This window comes from Merops nubicus, unplaced genomic scaffold, assembly GCF_000691845.1.
Source record: "Merops nubicus isolate BGI_N331 unplaced genomic scaffold, ASM69184v1 scaffold19808, whole genome shotgun sequence".
In the NCBI taxonomy this organism is placed as follows: Eukaryota; Metazoa; Chordata; class Aves; order Coraciiformes; family Meropidae; genus Merops; species Merops nubicus.
This window is the reverse complement of record NW_008627970.1, coordinates 34,760-52,143: the sequence shown is the minus strand read 5'-3', so window position 1 is coordinate 52,143 and position 17,384 is coordinate 34,760. Positions and strand designations below refer to the sequence as shown.

Below are 17,384 nucleotides of genomic sequence, written 5' to 3'. Positions count from 1 at the left end.
AGCATGAGAGCACAACCTTGCCAACACAAGGGCATTGATTAGTGCAGAGGAACTAGGGCAATCCAATTATAACCACAAATGCCATTGGCTTTCTCGAATTCTTACTCAAATAACTGCAGGCTCTCTGCTGTATTAAGGTGGTCTGGGCTATATTGAGAAAGGGGAATTCATAGGGCTTAGGTAGTACAGAGTAACAGGATTTACTTCTTAAATACTCTAGTGCCTATTTACACACAGAGCAAAAGTATAGTATTTTTCAGACAGGTAGAAGCTGGCCGACCCCCTTTGCCTGCTTTAATATGAAAGGAATGTATTTTATATTTCTTTTTTTTGGCAATTATTACAAAATTTCCGAAAAGGAAACTACACAGGAAGAATAGCCAAGAAGTTTCCTATCGTTTCAATCTTGTTTGAGCATTGAATATTCCTTTGTTCCCTAATATTATGCTTCCTCTAACCTACTCAGTGGGTCAGATAAGGAAATGTGATCTTTTCCACCACCATGACGAAATTAAACTAAAGCTACAAAGAGCGTGAGGGTTGTAGCCTGGAGTCTTAGATGAGTAGTTCAGATCTGGCTTTATATTAAATGCAGAAGCGAACAGTCTCTCATGGATGAATCACATTCAATTAGCTACTTCCTATGATGAACTGATTAAAAATTAAGTGGCGTCAAATAAGACTGATTTTGCTCTTACATTTAAATAATGCTATAATTACATACTAATCAGATGGTGAATCTTAATTGTACACGTTCCATATGTTTTATTTGCCTGTTCTCCCTCTTCACTTTGTCGTTTTTGTATCAGCATGGAGTATATTTTCAGGCTGCTTTTATGTTTGGCCTAATTGAATATCAAAAGCGGTATATGTGAAACTTCCTGAATTCTATTCTTCAGCCAGTGGCAGCTGTGCTATTAGATGACCTTTACCATTCCCGTAGCACAGAATAATAAAGGGAGGGGGGGAACTGAAGCCCAGCCGTGTTATTGTTAGAGACAGAAATAAATCATATATAATTGCTTTGCTATGAAGGCCAAATCCTGCCGTCCTTCATGCCTGAGTTAGAAATACAGGATTTGGACCTTTGTTTCCTGTGGTTTCCTGGCCACCTTGGACGTGCCCAGAATCCTCACGCTGCCGCGGCGGTGGCTAATTACCATCACCCAGCTCACACCACGTTAGCTGAGCTGCAGCCCAGGCTCCATCCCTCCCCTGTGGGCAAGGGGACAGCCCTGCTGCAGGAAGGCCTTGGCATGAGTGTCCACCTTCAAGTGCTGTTGGCTTCTGTAAGGTTACTTCAAAAATGAAGAGCAGCCTTGGATGCTGGATTGCGTGGTGGGCTTCCGTAGCGTGCTTCTGTTTTGATTACCTGTTGGAGCAAGCCTGCTCATTAACATTTAATTGAAATAAAGAGATATTTTGACACAACATGCATGTGGTATTAACTTCATTCACTCCAGAGTGTACTTCATGTCTTTATCTGCTTTTTAATCGTAGATCATGAACACAGTCACAAAAAGAACAAATGGAAACACTGGAAAAGACAGTGGGCAGAAAGCAGCATATTGTCTGACATGGAGATGTTGAAACACAGCCTGGAAGTGAATTCGTTTTCTGCAGATAGCAACAAGACTGGGAACATCAGTGAGAAGAAGAGCCACAAACGAACAAAGCGGTTTCTCTCCTACCCTCGGTTTGTGGAAGTGATGGTGGTGGCTGACAGCAGGATGGTTGCCTACCATGGAGCTAATCTACAGCACTATGTCTTAACACTGATGTCAATAGTGAGTATCCAACACGGGGAGCAGGTTCACCCACAGATCATTTTCTAGGGGTCACAGAGCAGCCTTTCTGCTGTGGTTTTATGCAATACCAGCAGTTTGTCTTGGCCAGGCATGGAAATAATGCTGGGGTTAGGGTAAAGCTTGATGGAACTTGACTGGGGAACTGACTGGACTCTTCTTTCTTCCTAAGCTCCTCATGTTTCCTAACCCTTCCCACACCTCTCCCTTCCAGCTACAGATCATTTTCTAGGGGTCACAGAGCAGCCTTTCTGCTGAGGTTTTATGCAATACCAGCAGTTTGTCTTGGCCAGGCATGGAAATAATGCTGGGGTTAGGGTAAAGCTTGATGGAACTTGACTGGGGAACACTGTTTGGACTCATCTTTCTTCCTAAGCCCCATGTGTTTCCTAACCCTTCCAACACATCTCACTTCCAGCTTTCTGAATCCCAGGCAGAATGAGAAATATCCCTGGCCCTTTAGTCCACACACTGTACTCTTCTTTTTATTTAGTCCATGTGAAATAGCAGCTGAATTAAAAAGGTGTTTCGGGGACTGTGCCTTCCAAGGGACTGATGCTAGTAAGTTGTGCAATTGTCTGACATCCCTGGCCGTTGCAAGGAGAAGGAGGCTGTGGTCACCTTGATCCTTAGCATAGTGCTAGAATTTTCTTTCCAGGCTGAAGGGTGAGAATTTTCGTAGCTGCTGGTTGCAGGGTGCAGTAGTACCATCCCCAAACAGGCAGCTCTGTAGATGCAGAGTGACTGGAAATGAGTACTCAATATGGTTGTGTCACTGAAGGGATTTTCACCCTGTTTGAGGGTAGAAGTGCAGTGAATACATGCTCTAAACCATCCAGTTCAAAATGGGTCATTTGAGCATATGAGTTGCATTTGAGCATCTTTGTTGATGGCCATTGTATGTCAGAGCCGAATGATCCTGTAATGTGGTGAAATGTGTGCTAAAGCAAAAAGAAATCTTGGGTTTCTGCAATACCAGCAGGTTTGTTTCATTCTATAATTATGCTTCTGGCAGGAGGTCTCTCCAAGTAGCATCAGAGCACTGAGTAGGGGAGAAGAGCAGCTCAGGAGAAAAACAGTTGCAAAATGGAAAAAACGTGTGTGTTGTCTTAATTGTTTCTTTCCTTGAATGTTAGCAATAATCTGAATATTTCTTTTTTTAAACAGGTGGCTTCTATCTACAAAGATCCAAGCATTGGAAATTTAATTAATATTGTTATTGTGAAATTGGTTGTGATACATAATGAACAGGTAATGGAAGTGACTTGCTTCACCTTCTGTTTGATGGTGGCATTTGTAGGCAGCCTTGTGATGAATAATTAAAATACCTGCTTTCTGTGTGTTGCTTATTAGGATGGTCCTGCAATATCTTACAATGCCCAGACAACATTAAAAAACTTTTGCCAGTGGCAGCAATCCCAGAACCACCCTGAAGGAAGTCACCTTCAACACGATACAGCTGTGCTTGTTACCAGGTATGGTGAATATTCTCAAGAAGACTGTCGCCAGTCATGTATCGGAGGCTGTGAGCATGTAGTCTATCCAGCTATGGGGAATGTCTGGGTTTTGGTGGGGGTGTGATGACATTTGCAGTTGGTGATATGTATGAGCAAAATTGGGATAATGTGCCCACCATAGTGGTAGATGACTCTGAGAGGTTCAGGGCTGTCCAAGGTCTGCCAGTGGGTTCAAGATGCCATGAAACTCCCTGACTGTGGTAGGGAGTTGGTTTGGACTCTACTAAATGATGTGACAAACCAGCATAAGAAGGTCCATTGGAGGACCAAGAATTGCCTTTGGATGCTGTTATTTTTGTGCTTGTACCTTAACTCACTGCTGCATTGAGAATTAATGTGTCAGGTCTGTTCTGCTTTCAGGCAGGATATTTGTAGAGCGCACGACAAATGTGATACTCTGGGTAAGGAAAACCTTTTCTTTGTCTTTTAATGACTTTTTTTTCGTAGTGACAATGTTAGTTGCCTTTTCTGAACCATGAGTGACATTTCTGTTTTCTATCATAAACCTATTTGTTCTCTCCTAGGTCTGGCAGAGCTGGGCACAGTCTGTGACCCATACAGGAGCTGTTCAATTAGCGAAGATAACGGACTGAGCACTGCTTTCACTATAGCACATGAACTTGGCCATGTGTATGTTTTATGTAAATACATTTACATCTAAATAGCCCAAGATTTATGCTAGCTAGGGCTTGCCAGCCAGACTAGGACTCGTTACTTGCTGAGTCTAATTATTTGAGAGGAGATAAATATACTTGGGTAGAAGATGTGCCACTGGGGAAGGTTAAACTGTGGTGCGACTCTGGGAGGTGGTGGGGTCTCCAGAGACTGAGAGCAGCAAAACCAGCAGACCCACATTCTGAGGAGGATGAGTGACAGGTGTTACTTGGGGTACCATAAGCAAAGGAGGAGAGCTAATAAAATGTCCCTTCTTACTGCATCTTCTCACATCTACACGTGGATGCTGGCAGAATCTGCCCCAGCAACCAGAATGTCCTGGCCAAGCCAGTGGGACTAGCCAAGGATTTTGACTGGTGCAGGGAGGTGCTGAGTGCCATGGGAAGGACAAGGGTGGGGGACACGGGTGCATCTCACCTGGCCTTTGTGAGTGAAGTCTGCTCTGAGAGCAGGTCCTCAGCCTGCCACAGCTTGTCCCCTGCCCTGTGTGGTGCTGCTGAAGGCAGTGCAGCAGCTGTGTGTGAAGGGACAAATTTACCCGGGGTGTCTGGGATGTGTAAGTGAGCCTGACCCACCTCTGGGCTATTGCACCAGGGAAAACCTCATGCTGCTGGATATCCCCACAAGAGATGCTGTCATTCAAGAGGCACTTCCTCTGATGGAAATTTTTTAACTGATTTTGACATTTTTTGAGAGTGGTAGTGAGAAAAAATCATCTTTGATCACGTAGTCCATTACCTCCCAGCTACAACTCTCAGGCAACCAGTTCAGTCCCAAACCACCTCACGCCTGGTTTGCGGTGGAGGGCTGCAGGTGTGGGATGGATGAGTACTTGGGAACAGATCTCTCATTGTTTTGAACTCCCTTTTTCTCCACGGAGAGCTGGCTCAGACGATCTATTTTAAACCACAGCAGTATTTGTTTAAATGAGATTTCCTGCCAGAAAGTCCCCGAAGGTTTGGTGTTCCCCACACCTAACCTGTGGCTAATTCCTTTGCTAACACTGCTCCAGAACAGGGAGCAGAGTGAAAAGGTGGTTCATTGGAGGTAATCTTAATGGGATATAAACTCCCCAGCCTTCAGATGCAGGATCACACCGGGTCATTTCCCCTTCTCCACTTCAAACAGCGAGGCACTTTAAGCCCTTCTGTCTCCCTTTGTGTATTTGCTGCATTCTTCAATATGTCATGTGCTGCAAACATCGCGTGGGTTTCTGCTCCTATTGATGCTTAATGGTGTTTTGTAAACCTACCAGGTAAAGTATAGGAGCCAAGTCTATCCCTGATGGAGCCCTGTTTAGGCAGCAGCACAAGGGATCAGCATGGCCCAAGGTATTTAACTGCGTTAGAAAACGTTTTGCTGCCTACATACACGAGGGACTTCAGGCAGCAGTGGTCAGTGGGCTTGTGTCATGTGTGTCCTTCAGAAATGTATTGCCCCCATCACCTCTTGTCCTTTTGGCTCAGATCCAGAGAACTTGCTTTTTTTTTGGAAGGTGGGGCCAAACTCCAGCCTGCCTGCAGGGTTGCAACCATCAATTGAGAAGGAATTTGCAGCTGAAATTGCATCTTACTCCAGGCTCCCTCAAGGACTTGTCTGGATAAATATGTGGTGTGGAGAGCTTACTGGGGTGCTGCTGTGTAGCTTTTTACAGACAAGTGCTAGGAACCTCATTTGAGCAATGCTTACTGACACTTACAAATATGTCCAGATTAATACTTTTAATCTGTAATGTCTGCCACTACTATATATAGGAAGCATTTGGATTGCTTACATTTAGTTCACATTGTTGCTCTTGCTATGCTAAATACTTGACATTTGCCACTTAACTGACTGTACTTTTCGTTGCTGTTTTCTTAGATTTAACATGCCACACGATGACAATCATAAGTGCAAAGAAGATGGAGGTAAAAATCAACAGCATGTCATGGCACCGACATTGAACTTCTACACCAATCCCTGGATGTGGTCAAAATGCAGCAGGAAATACATCACTGAATTTCTGGAGTAAGGCCTTGCGTATGCATGTGTTGGGCTGTTTTCACATGTGGATGCATCCTGTGGGGTTCATCAGTTAATCTGAAGCCCTAGTGTGCAGTGTTTGGAGGAAATCAGAGGGATTTGTCCGTGCACGCACCCTTTACATAGAGCAGAAATGCACCCCTGGCATCCAGTCCCTGCCAGTTCAGCCTCGTGATAAGCTGGCAAGGCCCAGCCTCTCTATGGGTGAGAATAAGTCTTCCCCCATGGATATTGCTTTTAAGGAATGTGTGTTCTCCTTGAACCTGAAGAGTGAGTTTTCCGAGCCCTGTGGCCCAGATACAGAGCTGTGTTTTAGGAGGCAGATTGAATCTGCCTTTCTGCTCCACAGGTCAAGATAAAGCCCTGGCACTAGTCCATGGTGGGAACACTGTTCCAGGAGCCCGCGGGTCAGTTTGATGCACAGTGATCACCCATTTTGCTGTGATGTCTTCCTGTGTTGTGATGGGGAACAGAACAGAACGAGAGCCACGATGGTGTTCTGGCAAATCCAGGAGCTCGGTCTCTCAGGCAGTTCTTCTACTAATCCATGATTTTCTTTCTAAAAATATGTCCCAGAGCTTGCTCAGCAACTAAATGCAGGTTGTGCACACTCAGAAATGCTTTTGCCGGGGTAGCTGGCTGCACTGTGGTGGATGGTGGTTAGCACAGAACAGAGGTGGTGGTGGATGGGTGGTGCACCCTCCTGGGCTCGAGTCTGCAGTAGCTGTTGTAGTGCTTGTTAGAGCTGGCAAGTGTGGTGTGCATCTGCCCCAAGGCTGACCCGGGTAAACACCAATGACCTCAAGCCTCATCACCTCCTGTTTAACACCACTTTTCTGGTTTCTGTTGTAGCACTGGTTATGGGGAGTGCTTGCTTGATGAACCTTCATCAAGAACTTACACGTTGCCTCAGCAGCTCCCGGGGCTGATTTATGACGTCAACAAACAATGTGAGTTAATTTTTGGACCCGGATCTCAAGTGTGCCCGTATATGGTAAGTGAAATTCCACACCTTGGGTTTCCTGGTGTTGGTGGAGCAAAATAAGGCCTCCTGGGGCTGGATGAAGGGGAGGCTCACAACCCATCAAATTACTGTCAACCTTCTGAATTAATGATAAATCCCAGAGGGTCAATTTCATAAGGGGTGATTTATCTGGTAAGGCACGTGGCACGTAGTTAATATTTTGATCTTCTCAATAACTTAAGCAGATGCAGTGTCGGCGACTTTGGTGCATTAACATCGACGGGGCGCACAAGGGATGTCGTACTCAGCACACACCTTGGGCTGATGGCACAGAATGTGAGCCTGGAAAGGTCTGTAATGCCTCATAGCTGTATTTCCTAGGGTGCAGGCTAAGCATAGCAGTCCAAATCATCCCAATGGCCTCTTGTATGAGGCACAGCTGCTGTCTGCAAGGGTGGAAGCCCAAAGCAGCAATGTGTATTTTAAGCCAGACATGTATGGGGTCAACTCTACTCCAGATAATGTGATGAAAATGAACTGCTTGGCATAACGTTGTTTAGCAGGTATTCCTTCTGGAGTGCTTATCTTCTCAAACTAGTGCCCTTGAGTGAACTTTTGAGCAAAACTTCTGAAAAGCTTCCGTAGGCTTTTATTAGAAATTTTGTATGTGATGTGAGCAATTAGTAATTTTATGCAACATAAACTTGCCAACTGGCTTCTCATCTTGGCAACCTCAGAGTAAAATAGAGAACTGGTTGACATTTTCCATATAGAACGTTTCTGGCAGTAATTCATAGAGACTTTCCATTTCCTTATGCAATGTTAGTTTCCAGCTAGCGTTGTGGTTTTTAGGATAAGTATTTAGTTTTTAATTGCTTAGATCTGGAGGAATACAGTTGAGAAGACTTTTTTTTAAAAAAATAATTTATTGAGATACTGAAGCTTTTGAAGAAGAATGCGAACTAATTTTCATTATTTATGTCTGAACAAAAGTATCCTCCATCTAGGTCTAGTAGAAAAAGTGTGATCTTATCCTACAACTTGTAGCTTAAAAATCTGCTTTTCTGGCTTTTAATGATCAACAGTTCAAGTTTTCTTTTGAAAGAGTTGAACATTTTAATTCATAGTCTTTCAAATGTATTTTAATAAAAATATCTGGATGCTGTCTTAGGTCTAATTTTCCATGCAAGCTGTGGATCTCCTTGATAATTAATCTTTTGTTGTATGTGTCTGGAAAGTCAATTGTTCTATGACATTTGACTGATTTCTTTGAAGACAATGGGCATAATATATCAATTTGCCTTCCTTTCTTAGGGAAAAGTGTAGTCAATACATTTGGTTTCACCGTTGAGAATATGCATTAGGGATGTGATTGGAAATCCTATTCCTGTGCTACTCCTTGGAGCCAGTGGTGCACCAATATTTAATATATTTATGCAAAAGCCCCCCTTTTTTTGAGACTCGGTATAGCTTAGGCTTCTGTGAGTCCCTGTGACTTGAGACCTTTTGTCTTCAATTTTTCCATTTGTGAGCTTGAGGCCTGCTCACGCTAGAAGCTCAGAAATAGCTATTTTCTTGAAATTCCAAAAATCTGGGCTGCAATTTTATTTGACAAACCTGTGGTTACCCTTGGATATCACCAGAATAATGTGCAAACAACTGCAGTTGAGCAGATTAACACTTCAGAGTTACCCCATGTCATGTAAGAGGCCAAGCCCAGCTGCATGGCTCTTAATAAAGACACTGTAAGCAAAAACATTTCAGTCCACAAATTTAGACCATTTGACAAGTTCAGACAAATTAGACAAGTGTGACCTGAGTTTCTCAGCTGAGAACAGATGGGCTCTTAGGAAAAGCTCATGCAGTCCACTCGTGTTCAGCCATTTGAATGTATTCTCACAAAAGCTTCATGGAGTAATTCCTGTATCTGTGTTGGTCTAATTCAAGCTTCAGGTTTGGATCATCCTAAACTCTCTCCTCCTTAGTGTTTACTTGGGCTTGCAAAGAGCTGAGGTGTGAGTCTGGAGTGCTTTTTGTTGGATTAAATCCCTATTTTGCTACCCTGGTGTGTCCAGGAGCCTCATCAAACTGCTGCTGGCTGACTAAAACCTTGTCACAGGTCTGCATGTTTAAAAACAGTGATATATGGATTGGCAGATGGAGAAAATACCATGCTATTTTTTATGGAGATATATTTGGAAATGAGGGAGCCTGCATAGCTAAAAAGAAAAATCTAGCTGAAGCTACTGGGATGTAGATTTAACCAGGTTCTAAATTTATTCTTAAATCAAGGACACTAAAAACCATGGGAGTATTAGCTTATGCATACTTTGCGTGTGAGGACACTGAATTTGATATTGTTAAATCCAGTAATAAGCCCAGCCCAGAGTTTGGCCTTTGCTGGGTGAGCACCAGTTGTGATGGTTTACCGTGTTTCACAGCACCAGTGCATTGTTGGGTGGAAATAAATCACTGAAAGAAAATAAAGAGGGTCGTAAACTTGGGCCTCTATCTCTCGTGGTTTTCAAGATAATTTAAAGAATGGTAAAAGAAGAGTAGACGAATAGTAATCATTTCAGTCTCTTGCTGTATGGCAGCAGGTAGCGTGCATGTTATGCATGCATGAAGCTTCACAGCACTTGTCTGCCCCCTGCTAATCTATTCAGCCAAAGTCAGCCCAAGGATGGGAGCTGGATTTGGTGAATTATCCAAGACTCCAGTAGCAAGACAAAGGAAAGGAAAGTCTGTTGTAGTGTCTCCCATCCCTGCCATTGCTCTCCTGCTCAACTCTGTGTCTGTTATTTTGAATTTGCTCCAGACAAAACCGCTTTTATTCTCTTCATTCTCTGATCTGCAAGCTCATAGGAAAGAGAACCTTGGCAGGCTTTTTAGTTTTTCTGTTGCAACTTGACGTAGAAATTATTTTTAAAACACAAAAGGCATGAAGGTTGCACAGCCAGACTATTCACAGCGTGCTTCCAAGAAACACTGTTGCGTTTCCATAAGATAATTTTCCTGTTTATTTAAAAGAGCTGCTCTTTTTTTTCCCTCCTTTGATTTACCATCAACTCCAAACCCCCAGTTTTTAATAAAATCAGGGGGATGTAGGTGTTTTCCTGGTTAATTCTCAACCACTGGATGAGAGACATATAGGTCGTGTCACGGTCTGTTAGCTGTGTACATTCACTAGTTAGCTATTCAGTCATCTTCTCTGGGTCAGTGGTGCCAAGCATGACTGTGGTTATATATTTAGCTGTGAGCATCAACATTGCTGTGAGAAGCTCTCCACCGGGACAGCACTGTTGGTTTGGTGTCGTGTGTTTTTGTACAGTGATGATAGTTGTGGGACCTCGTTGTCCCTGTACAGGACTCGCAGAGGGCTTCCCATCCTGCAGTTTTTCAGCCCTCTAAATGCTGGGAGTTGTAAATCACAAGGGCTTGTCCTGCAGCAAAGGAATGGGCATTTCAGCTGATTTTATTCCTGCATGTTACTGTAGCAGATATTTTTCAGGCAGTTTCTCTCTAGGGAGTCAAATCCTCAGATGAAAGCAAATCCAGGGCATGTTGCAGCCTAGAGACCATGTTCATCTCTGAGCAAGCACCACATTTAGGGCCCAAGCTATGAGCTGTCCTGCAAACCGTGTTCATAGACAAATGCACCTGAGATCAGCTTTCTTCATCAGCAAAGCAACGTGGCAAGCTGGCCATTGTGGGCAAAAGCTGTTAAATATGCTGCAGAGCCCAGCGAGCTATGGCCTGGATGTGCAACCCTCATGGTAGCTTGACTTTACTGTGTTCCTTCACAGCTTTCTCTAAGGTGGTTCATAAAGATGTCTGAAAGAGGGAGAGGAGCTCATGGTGTATTTTGACACAACCTTGTTCCACTGTTAGCGAAAGGGATGGAAAAATGTGATACATCAGTAAATCCGACCCTGTTCACATAAAGATCATTAGGTGTTTCCCTGCCTGAACAGCATCTGGTGCAGAAAAATATTGCAAGGAAATATTTTAATGCTGCACTACATGTTTTCTTCTTTAAGTCTTTAACCTCTTCTAATCTGAGTAATCAACAATGTTTGAGGTTCCTCTAATTGCACAGACTGAGGCATCCTCCAGTACATGAGCTGGATTCATCATCTGGGTTGAAATCTGCTTTAGTTTTAATGCTGCACTACATGTTTTCTTCAAGTCTTTAACCTCTTCTAATCTGAGTCATCAACAATGTTTGAGGTTCCTCTAACTGCACAGATTGAGGCATCCTCCAGTACATGAGTTGGATTCATCATCTGTGTTGAAATCTGCTTTACCAAACATGGATCAGTGAGGGAGAAGCCCTGCTCTCATGGGTCTGGGAGACACTTTTCCATCCACTCTGGTGGGGCTATAAGGTGACTTTCCTCTAGATCTCACCTCTCCAGATAGAGCTAGCAAACACAGGGACAAAATTTATACCATAAAAATGGAGGCTGAAGGCTCTCCAAGATAATTTAAGCCAGTTTTCCAAACAGATGAAAACAAGAGTTATAGCTGGAAAACAAAAGTGTAGGCCAGGCCTTGGCAAGTCCCATGTTATGGCTGAGTGAATAAAAGCACTTTGGATTGAGGAATTAATTTTTCTGTTTTATTTGCCCGTTGGATTTGGAAGTTTCCTTTCCTGCTTTGTACAGCTGTGGGGAGATTTGAGTTTTCCCTGTTTTTTTTTTTCCCTCTACTGTCTGTCTCCTCCCAACATGATGTGGTTCCTGCTGCTGTCCAGGAAATCAGAGAAGCAGCTTTTGGAAAGCTGGTGCCACGAGCATTTCAGCACCAGTAAACAGGGAATGTTCAGTGGTTGCTGTTGTCCTCGGTCTTCTTCCCATAAATCACTCCTTTGGACTCTGCAGCTTACCTCTGCTTCTTCATTTGAGGGTGCAGAGAAAAAAAAAAAAATAAGGATGAGGGAGAAGAGAGACAAAAAGCAAAGAAGATAAATTTTATTTGCTTGCAGAATCTTTGTTGCATTTTGTGAGTGGTTGAGGAATGAGCAGACCTGAGTCTTGTGGTCCAGGCTGGGCGCTGTCGGTCGGCTCGTAACAGAAAAGCAGCACCAGCCCAGCTTCTCCCCTCTCTGCCCTTCGCCCCCAGCACTGCCGGTTCGGGATGTGCGTGCCCAAGGAGCGAGAGGCGCCGGTGGTGGATGGAGCCTGGGGGACCTGGAGCCCTTTTGGGACCTGCTCGAGAACCTGTGGCGGCGGCATAAAGACGGCGATTCGGGAGTGCAACAGGCCCGAGTGAGTGCACGGAGGGGAGACGCTGGTGGGTGAAGTGGGGAAGAGCAGCTGGGTTGCCCAGATGGGCTGAAATCCCCTTATGTGCCCCAGGGCCGGGTGGATGGCTTTGCCCCGGGGATGGGTTGCTTTGCCTGGCGCAGATGAGGCAGCATGAGAACCCAGGAGGAGCCCGTCACAGGTCCGGTTTGTGGGTGAAGTGTACTAAAAAGGGTCCCTTCAACAGAAAGAGAAAGAAAACCTAATATCTGCATGGGTTTATTGTTTTCCTGGGGAGGAGCAGTGGGGATCCCACTTCCAAAGGTGGTTTTCTTCCTCCAAAGCTGTGGATCAGAAAGGAGAAAGGAAGGAGCTATGTTTTAATCTGGTTTTCACCATTTTGCCCCTGCTTTGACTGCTTTTGCAGCTGTTCCTACAGACCAGATCCTTTTTACAGTTTTCTTCCATTTTACTCCTGCCTTGGCTGGTTTTTTCAGCTTTTGCCTGGTTTCGCAGCTGATCCTTTCTACAGTTACATGTCAGCTGGTGCGGGCTAGCCAAACCTCAGCAGAAAGCTGTGCCCCATTATAAAGTGACACTCAAAAATGTTTGCCGTCAGCCTGGAATGCAGAGTCCTGCACCCTTTGAAATGGCAGGGAATTTTGCCATGGGCTTCAAGGAGACAAATGTGTGGCCAGTGAAATTCTAGTAGTAGGTTGAGCAACTGGTATGAAAAAAGCTTGTTTGCATAAATTGTGAACTGTGCTGGTTTCTGTTTAAATGCCTCCTTTCAGCTCGTTAGAGCAAGAAGGGCTGGGCAGGATGCTTTCCTCAGTCTCATTTGGGACTGAGACATGGAGGGAAGGCGGATTCTGCAGAGCTGTTTAGACCAAGGGGTGTTAAGATTGAACAGGCTCATGCTTGTGCCACTTCAACATCATTGGTGTTGAATGGCTTATCACCAAGGAAATGACCATTAGTGATGCGCCAGTGACAGCTTCATCACTGCTGCTGGGAGAAGAGAGCTTTACCTGCAGCACTGGTGGTGAAATGACAGGAGTGGTTGGCTCAGCACAGCTGGGCAAGTGTCAGAAGAGAAGGGTTGAGGTTAAGGGAGCAGGACACCAGCACGTTAATTAACGTGATGGTGGGAAGCACACAAGAGCAAAGGAGTTCTCATCTTGCTATGCTGAGTCAGCACATGCCATATGCTCTTCCAGTAGCCATGGAGACGCAGAAATAAAATAACTTTCCACACACAAACCTAGCTCTGCTGCAGAACCTTGGGCTGCTGTCACTGAGATGTATTCCCATCTTCTGGAGAGGCATCTGTTTGAAGTGATAACTATTTGTGATAGAAAATCTCCTTTATCCTAAAGGCTAGCCAAGGGATTTTGACTTCCATCTCCTGTTGTAGCTTGTGGTTTGTATTTTGGTGTTCCATGAGATGTATTGTGTTGGCTGGGATTTGCAAAAGCAGCTGAGTGTGCTCAGCACCAAGGTGCCTGTGAAATCCCCTGCTCTTATCACTAATAGTGGTTATTTCCCAGGCCCCCTTTTGAGGACCATGTAGCTGGCACTGGCCTCTTCTTCAGCCCTTCGTGAAGTCTCTGCAAGGAGTCATCTGTCCTAGCACCATCCACAGAACTTTGCACCAACTCTGTTGTTCTGTCCCTGTAATTGGACATTGTGGTGTGAGCTCCCACCATCCGTGTCCCCATTATCGTGGGGCTGCTGAGATGATGCAAATGGATGAGATGCTGCTAGGTCTCATCCTGCCTCTCCTGCTTTTCAGAATACTTCACAAATATACAGACATTCTCCTCTGTTGTAGAAGACAGCAAAACCAAACCAGATACCTTGAGTAAGGTTTGAAATGGTTTCAGTAAGTCTTTTATATTCAAAGATGGTTTAGCTCTTCAAAGCTTTTTCTGTGCATGGAGATCTGGGGTGAGATCTTGCAAGCCAATAAAATATGGTGTTAAATCAGACATCAAAAATGACCCTTCCTCTAGTACAGAAAATAAGGCTGCAGCTCCTGCCTCTGTTTGTAATGTGCTCTGACACCTATGTGGATGAGTATCTTGCAGGGCTGTAAGAAAAGCTGTGAGCCTCCGAAATGGGAGCAGGCTGTGTTTTGACATACTCTGAAGGAATGCATTAGCTAACCAGACCAGATCCTTCCCACCGAGATTGCCCACTTGGGAATTCTAGGCTGGCTGGTACAGACAAAGCCCACATCTGCAGCACATCACGTAGCAGGGCTGTGGTGCAAGCCCTGGTTTTCAAAGCAAGGCATAGCTGCAGAATTATGGGGAAAAGGCATGGTTCATAAGATGTCAATACCAGGAGCCCTGCTTTCAGGAATGGCTTTCTGGATGGGGGATGGATGGGGGAGTGTTATCTCTGGATGCAAGTCAGTTCACGTCTGCATCACGTCCATCACCAAAGTGTTCACCTGTGCTGAAAGCTGAGTTTGGCATGTAAACACAGCTACAGATATCTGTGCTGGCCACTGGCAGCATACCTACTAATTCCTGGTCCCGGGATGCTGCAGGGGAGATCTCAAGCTGATCTGTGTGTGCTAGAGCTTCACAGATGTTTCTGCAGTCACTGCATGAGCCCCAGCACACAGGTAGGCTGGGAATGAACACACATGCCCCATGGCTAATTCTCCAGGGGCCTTTTGTTGTGGCAGCTGGAGTGCCCCGAAGCAGAGCTGCTGCCTGTGGGGCTGAGCACATGCAAAGCACCCCAAAACCAGCACTTCTTGGTGAGGTCCCTATGCCTGGTGCTTCTGGGCTGCTGGGAGCCGGGTGCTGCCTCCCCGCCTGCAAGTGAAACTGTTTGAGGTTAGTAACTGCAGATGATACATCGAGCTTTGTATATCTCAGACCTGTTGGGCTGGGAGAAGGGGTGAGATCCCAGTATTGCCCAGGCCTGTCTGCTGTGTCCTGAGAGTTCCTGGTGTGCTGGGAGGAACGCAGCGAAGCCGTGGTGTGTGGGGGAGCTTGTCATGGGGATGATGCTCGACTGAAAGCAGGTCAAAGCTGGCTGCTAGCTGATGAAACAGATGATTCAGAGAGAAGGGAAATCGAGGCAGAACAAGGAGATTTCTATGCATGCACTGCTTTCCTTTCTGTCTCTGTGGTGCATTGTTGATGATAAGCCATAAAAATATTATGTAGTGGGAAGTGTCCTGTATTTCTTTGTGACACTGAAAATCGATGTTGTATGGGGCCGACTTATTTTTCAGGGTCAGCTCTTTCTGTTTACTCAGACTGTGTGAAAAGCAATGCTGTTTTAAAAACACCCGAAAATTGTCAAGGCAGTTTGAAAGCGTCAGAAGAGTGAGTGTGCTTCAGCCCCGGACACTGGCTGCTGGGAGATTTACTGCCACAGTTACAAAGCGGACAGTTTGCAACACGGTGGCAAGGTTTAACATCCTTCAGTTTGTGTGTGTCCATCTGTTCAATGTGATCTCAGTCTCACAGGTCACGGCCAGGGAAAAGCAAACTATGCAGTAGCTTGGGACCTTTGGATTTTGTTACCTATACCCTCTAAAAAAAGAAAGGCTCTTTCGTGTTCTTAACTAACTTAATATTCAAAAGTCTGCATTATAATTAAATTTATTTATATTGGAAGCAATGTGGTTACCCTAAAAATGTTGTAATTGCAGTGTTTCAAAATAAATGCCCTGTTGGAGGTTTGTTTAGAGCCTTTGTCAAACTGCAGCAGTCTTGCAGCAGTACAAATGCTTTCAAAGGGACGATGCTGAATCCTGTTAACTCTTCGTGAACAGTCCAGACTCACCAAGGTCTGGAGCGTGCTGCTGTCACAGCCTAAGGAGTTTTGCCTTGTGTAGTGAGGTGATCGAGGTGTCCTTTTGTCCCTGGAGGTAGATGATGTGCCTAAAGACATATACCCTTCGGCACTGGGGATAGACTTGAGCGGTCTACAGCACAGCAGTATGTATCTCAGTGAGAAGGGGATGCTAGCAGGAAAAATCCCATGTGTGTAGTTGACAGTGCTCTGCACCTCACCCACAGCTGCTGGAGGAGGCAACTCCTTCTGCCAAACATGAGCATCCCTAAAATGGTGCTGATGGGGTGGTGGGAATTCTGCCTGCTCTTCCCTGCTTTGCAGGTAATATTCTGGCAAGTACAAGCTGCTCTGTGCCTCTATCTCCCCGCTTATTTCACAGGAACTCACTTACTCGAGTCACAAATAGTTTTCAAGCGTAGAAGTGAAGAGTTATTTGTGGGAGAAAAGGCACTCTGGGCTTCCTCAGTGGTTGGTGTGCAGAGGTGCTAAACATTGTGTTCAGCTGTTGGAACCTGACTCACTGTGTGTAGAGACCTTTGTGCACATGCAGGGAGCGTCTGTGTCTCTTGTGTTAGGAGGCTCTGGCTGCATGCCATGTGGAGAGCCTACAGTGGGCACCTCCATGCTAACAGCAGGGGTGGATCACGTTTTGGAGGGTCTCAAGTGTGCAGACTAGCTTCCTTCCCACAGAGACTCAAAGGGAAGATGTGCTCTGCCAGCATCCTTGGGGCACTGATGGGCATCTGGTCCTGGGGTGAGGCAGAGCCCACCCTGAAGGACAGCAGGTGTGGGTGCCAGGACTTCAGCACCCAGTGAGCTGCTCTTCTGATCTGCGCTTCTTGCTAGCGCAGGTGCTTATTTTGTTCAGGGCTTGGGTTGGTGTAGATTTAGTGGTTATTTCACAGCAGAGGCTGGAGCGGGGCACAAGCCTTGTCCTGAGCTTCAGGGGCCACTCTGCCTCTGTACATGTGCCAGATGTGCTCTGGCTGCTCAGGATGCTCTTGCCCTTTGACATGGTCTGTTAAAGGGAGACGCTGGGGCTAACCTCAGCCAGGGAGGCTTTCCCATGCTGATGGCTGAGATGCATGTTTACTTTGTCTGCCTTGAGTGGACATCTTAGCTGGTATAACTTTTCCTTTTAGCATAATTACAGCTTTGTCCAAATTGGCCCTGGCAACTTTTCATCCAGATTGCAATGTCTTTCCTTCTGTAACATCAGGGAAAAGCAAAGCTGCTTGGGTAGTACTGCAGTTTTTGTGATGTCTGTTGGTAGTGGTAGTTTGCAGATGCCTCCACCATGCCCTCCCAGGTTCAGCTGAAGAGAGCAGCT

At 45.4% G+C, this 17,384-nt stretch overlaps 1 protein-coding gene across 1 annotated transcript in view; it reads left to right on the top strand.

The window, feature by feature from the left end:
• ADAMTS9 (ADAM metallopeptidase with thrombospondin type 1 motif, 9) overlaps positions 1-17,384 on the top strand; it is a gene marked incomplete at both ends in the record, with an annotated part of 59,669 nt that overhangs the window by 11,733 nt on the left and 30,552 nt on the right. Inside the window, 9 exons of the mRNA XM_008946535.1 lie at positions 1,501-1,787; positions 2,973-3,056; positions 3,159-3,280; positions 3,683-3,723; positions 3,847-3,952; positions 5,858-6,004; positions 6,872-7,013; positions 7,229-7,333; positions 12,108-12,253. Coding sequence (XP_008944783.1) covers positions 1,501-1,787; positions 2,973-3,056; positions 3,159-3,280; positions 3,683-3,723; positions 3,847-3,952; positions 5,858-6,004; positions 6,872-7,013; positions 7,229-7,333; positions 12,108-12,253 — 1,180 coding nt within the window. The remainder of the gene's footprint in view (positions 1-1,500; positions 1,788-2,972; positions 3,057-3,158; positions 3,281-3,682; positions 3,724-3,846; positions 3,953-5,857; positions 6,005-6,871; positions 7,014-7,228; positions 7,334-12,107; positions 12,254-17,384) is intronic.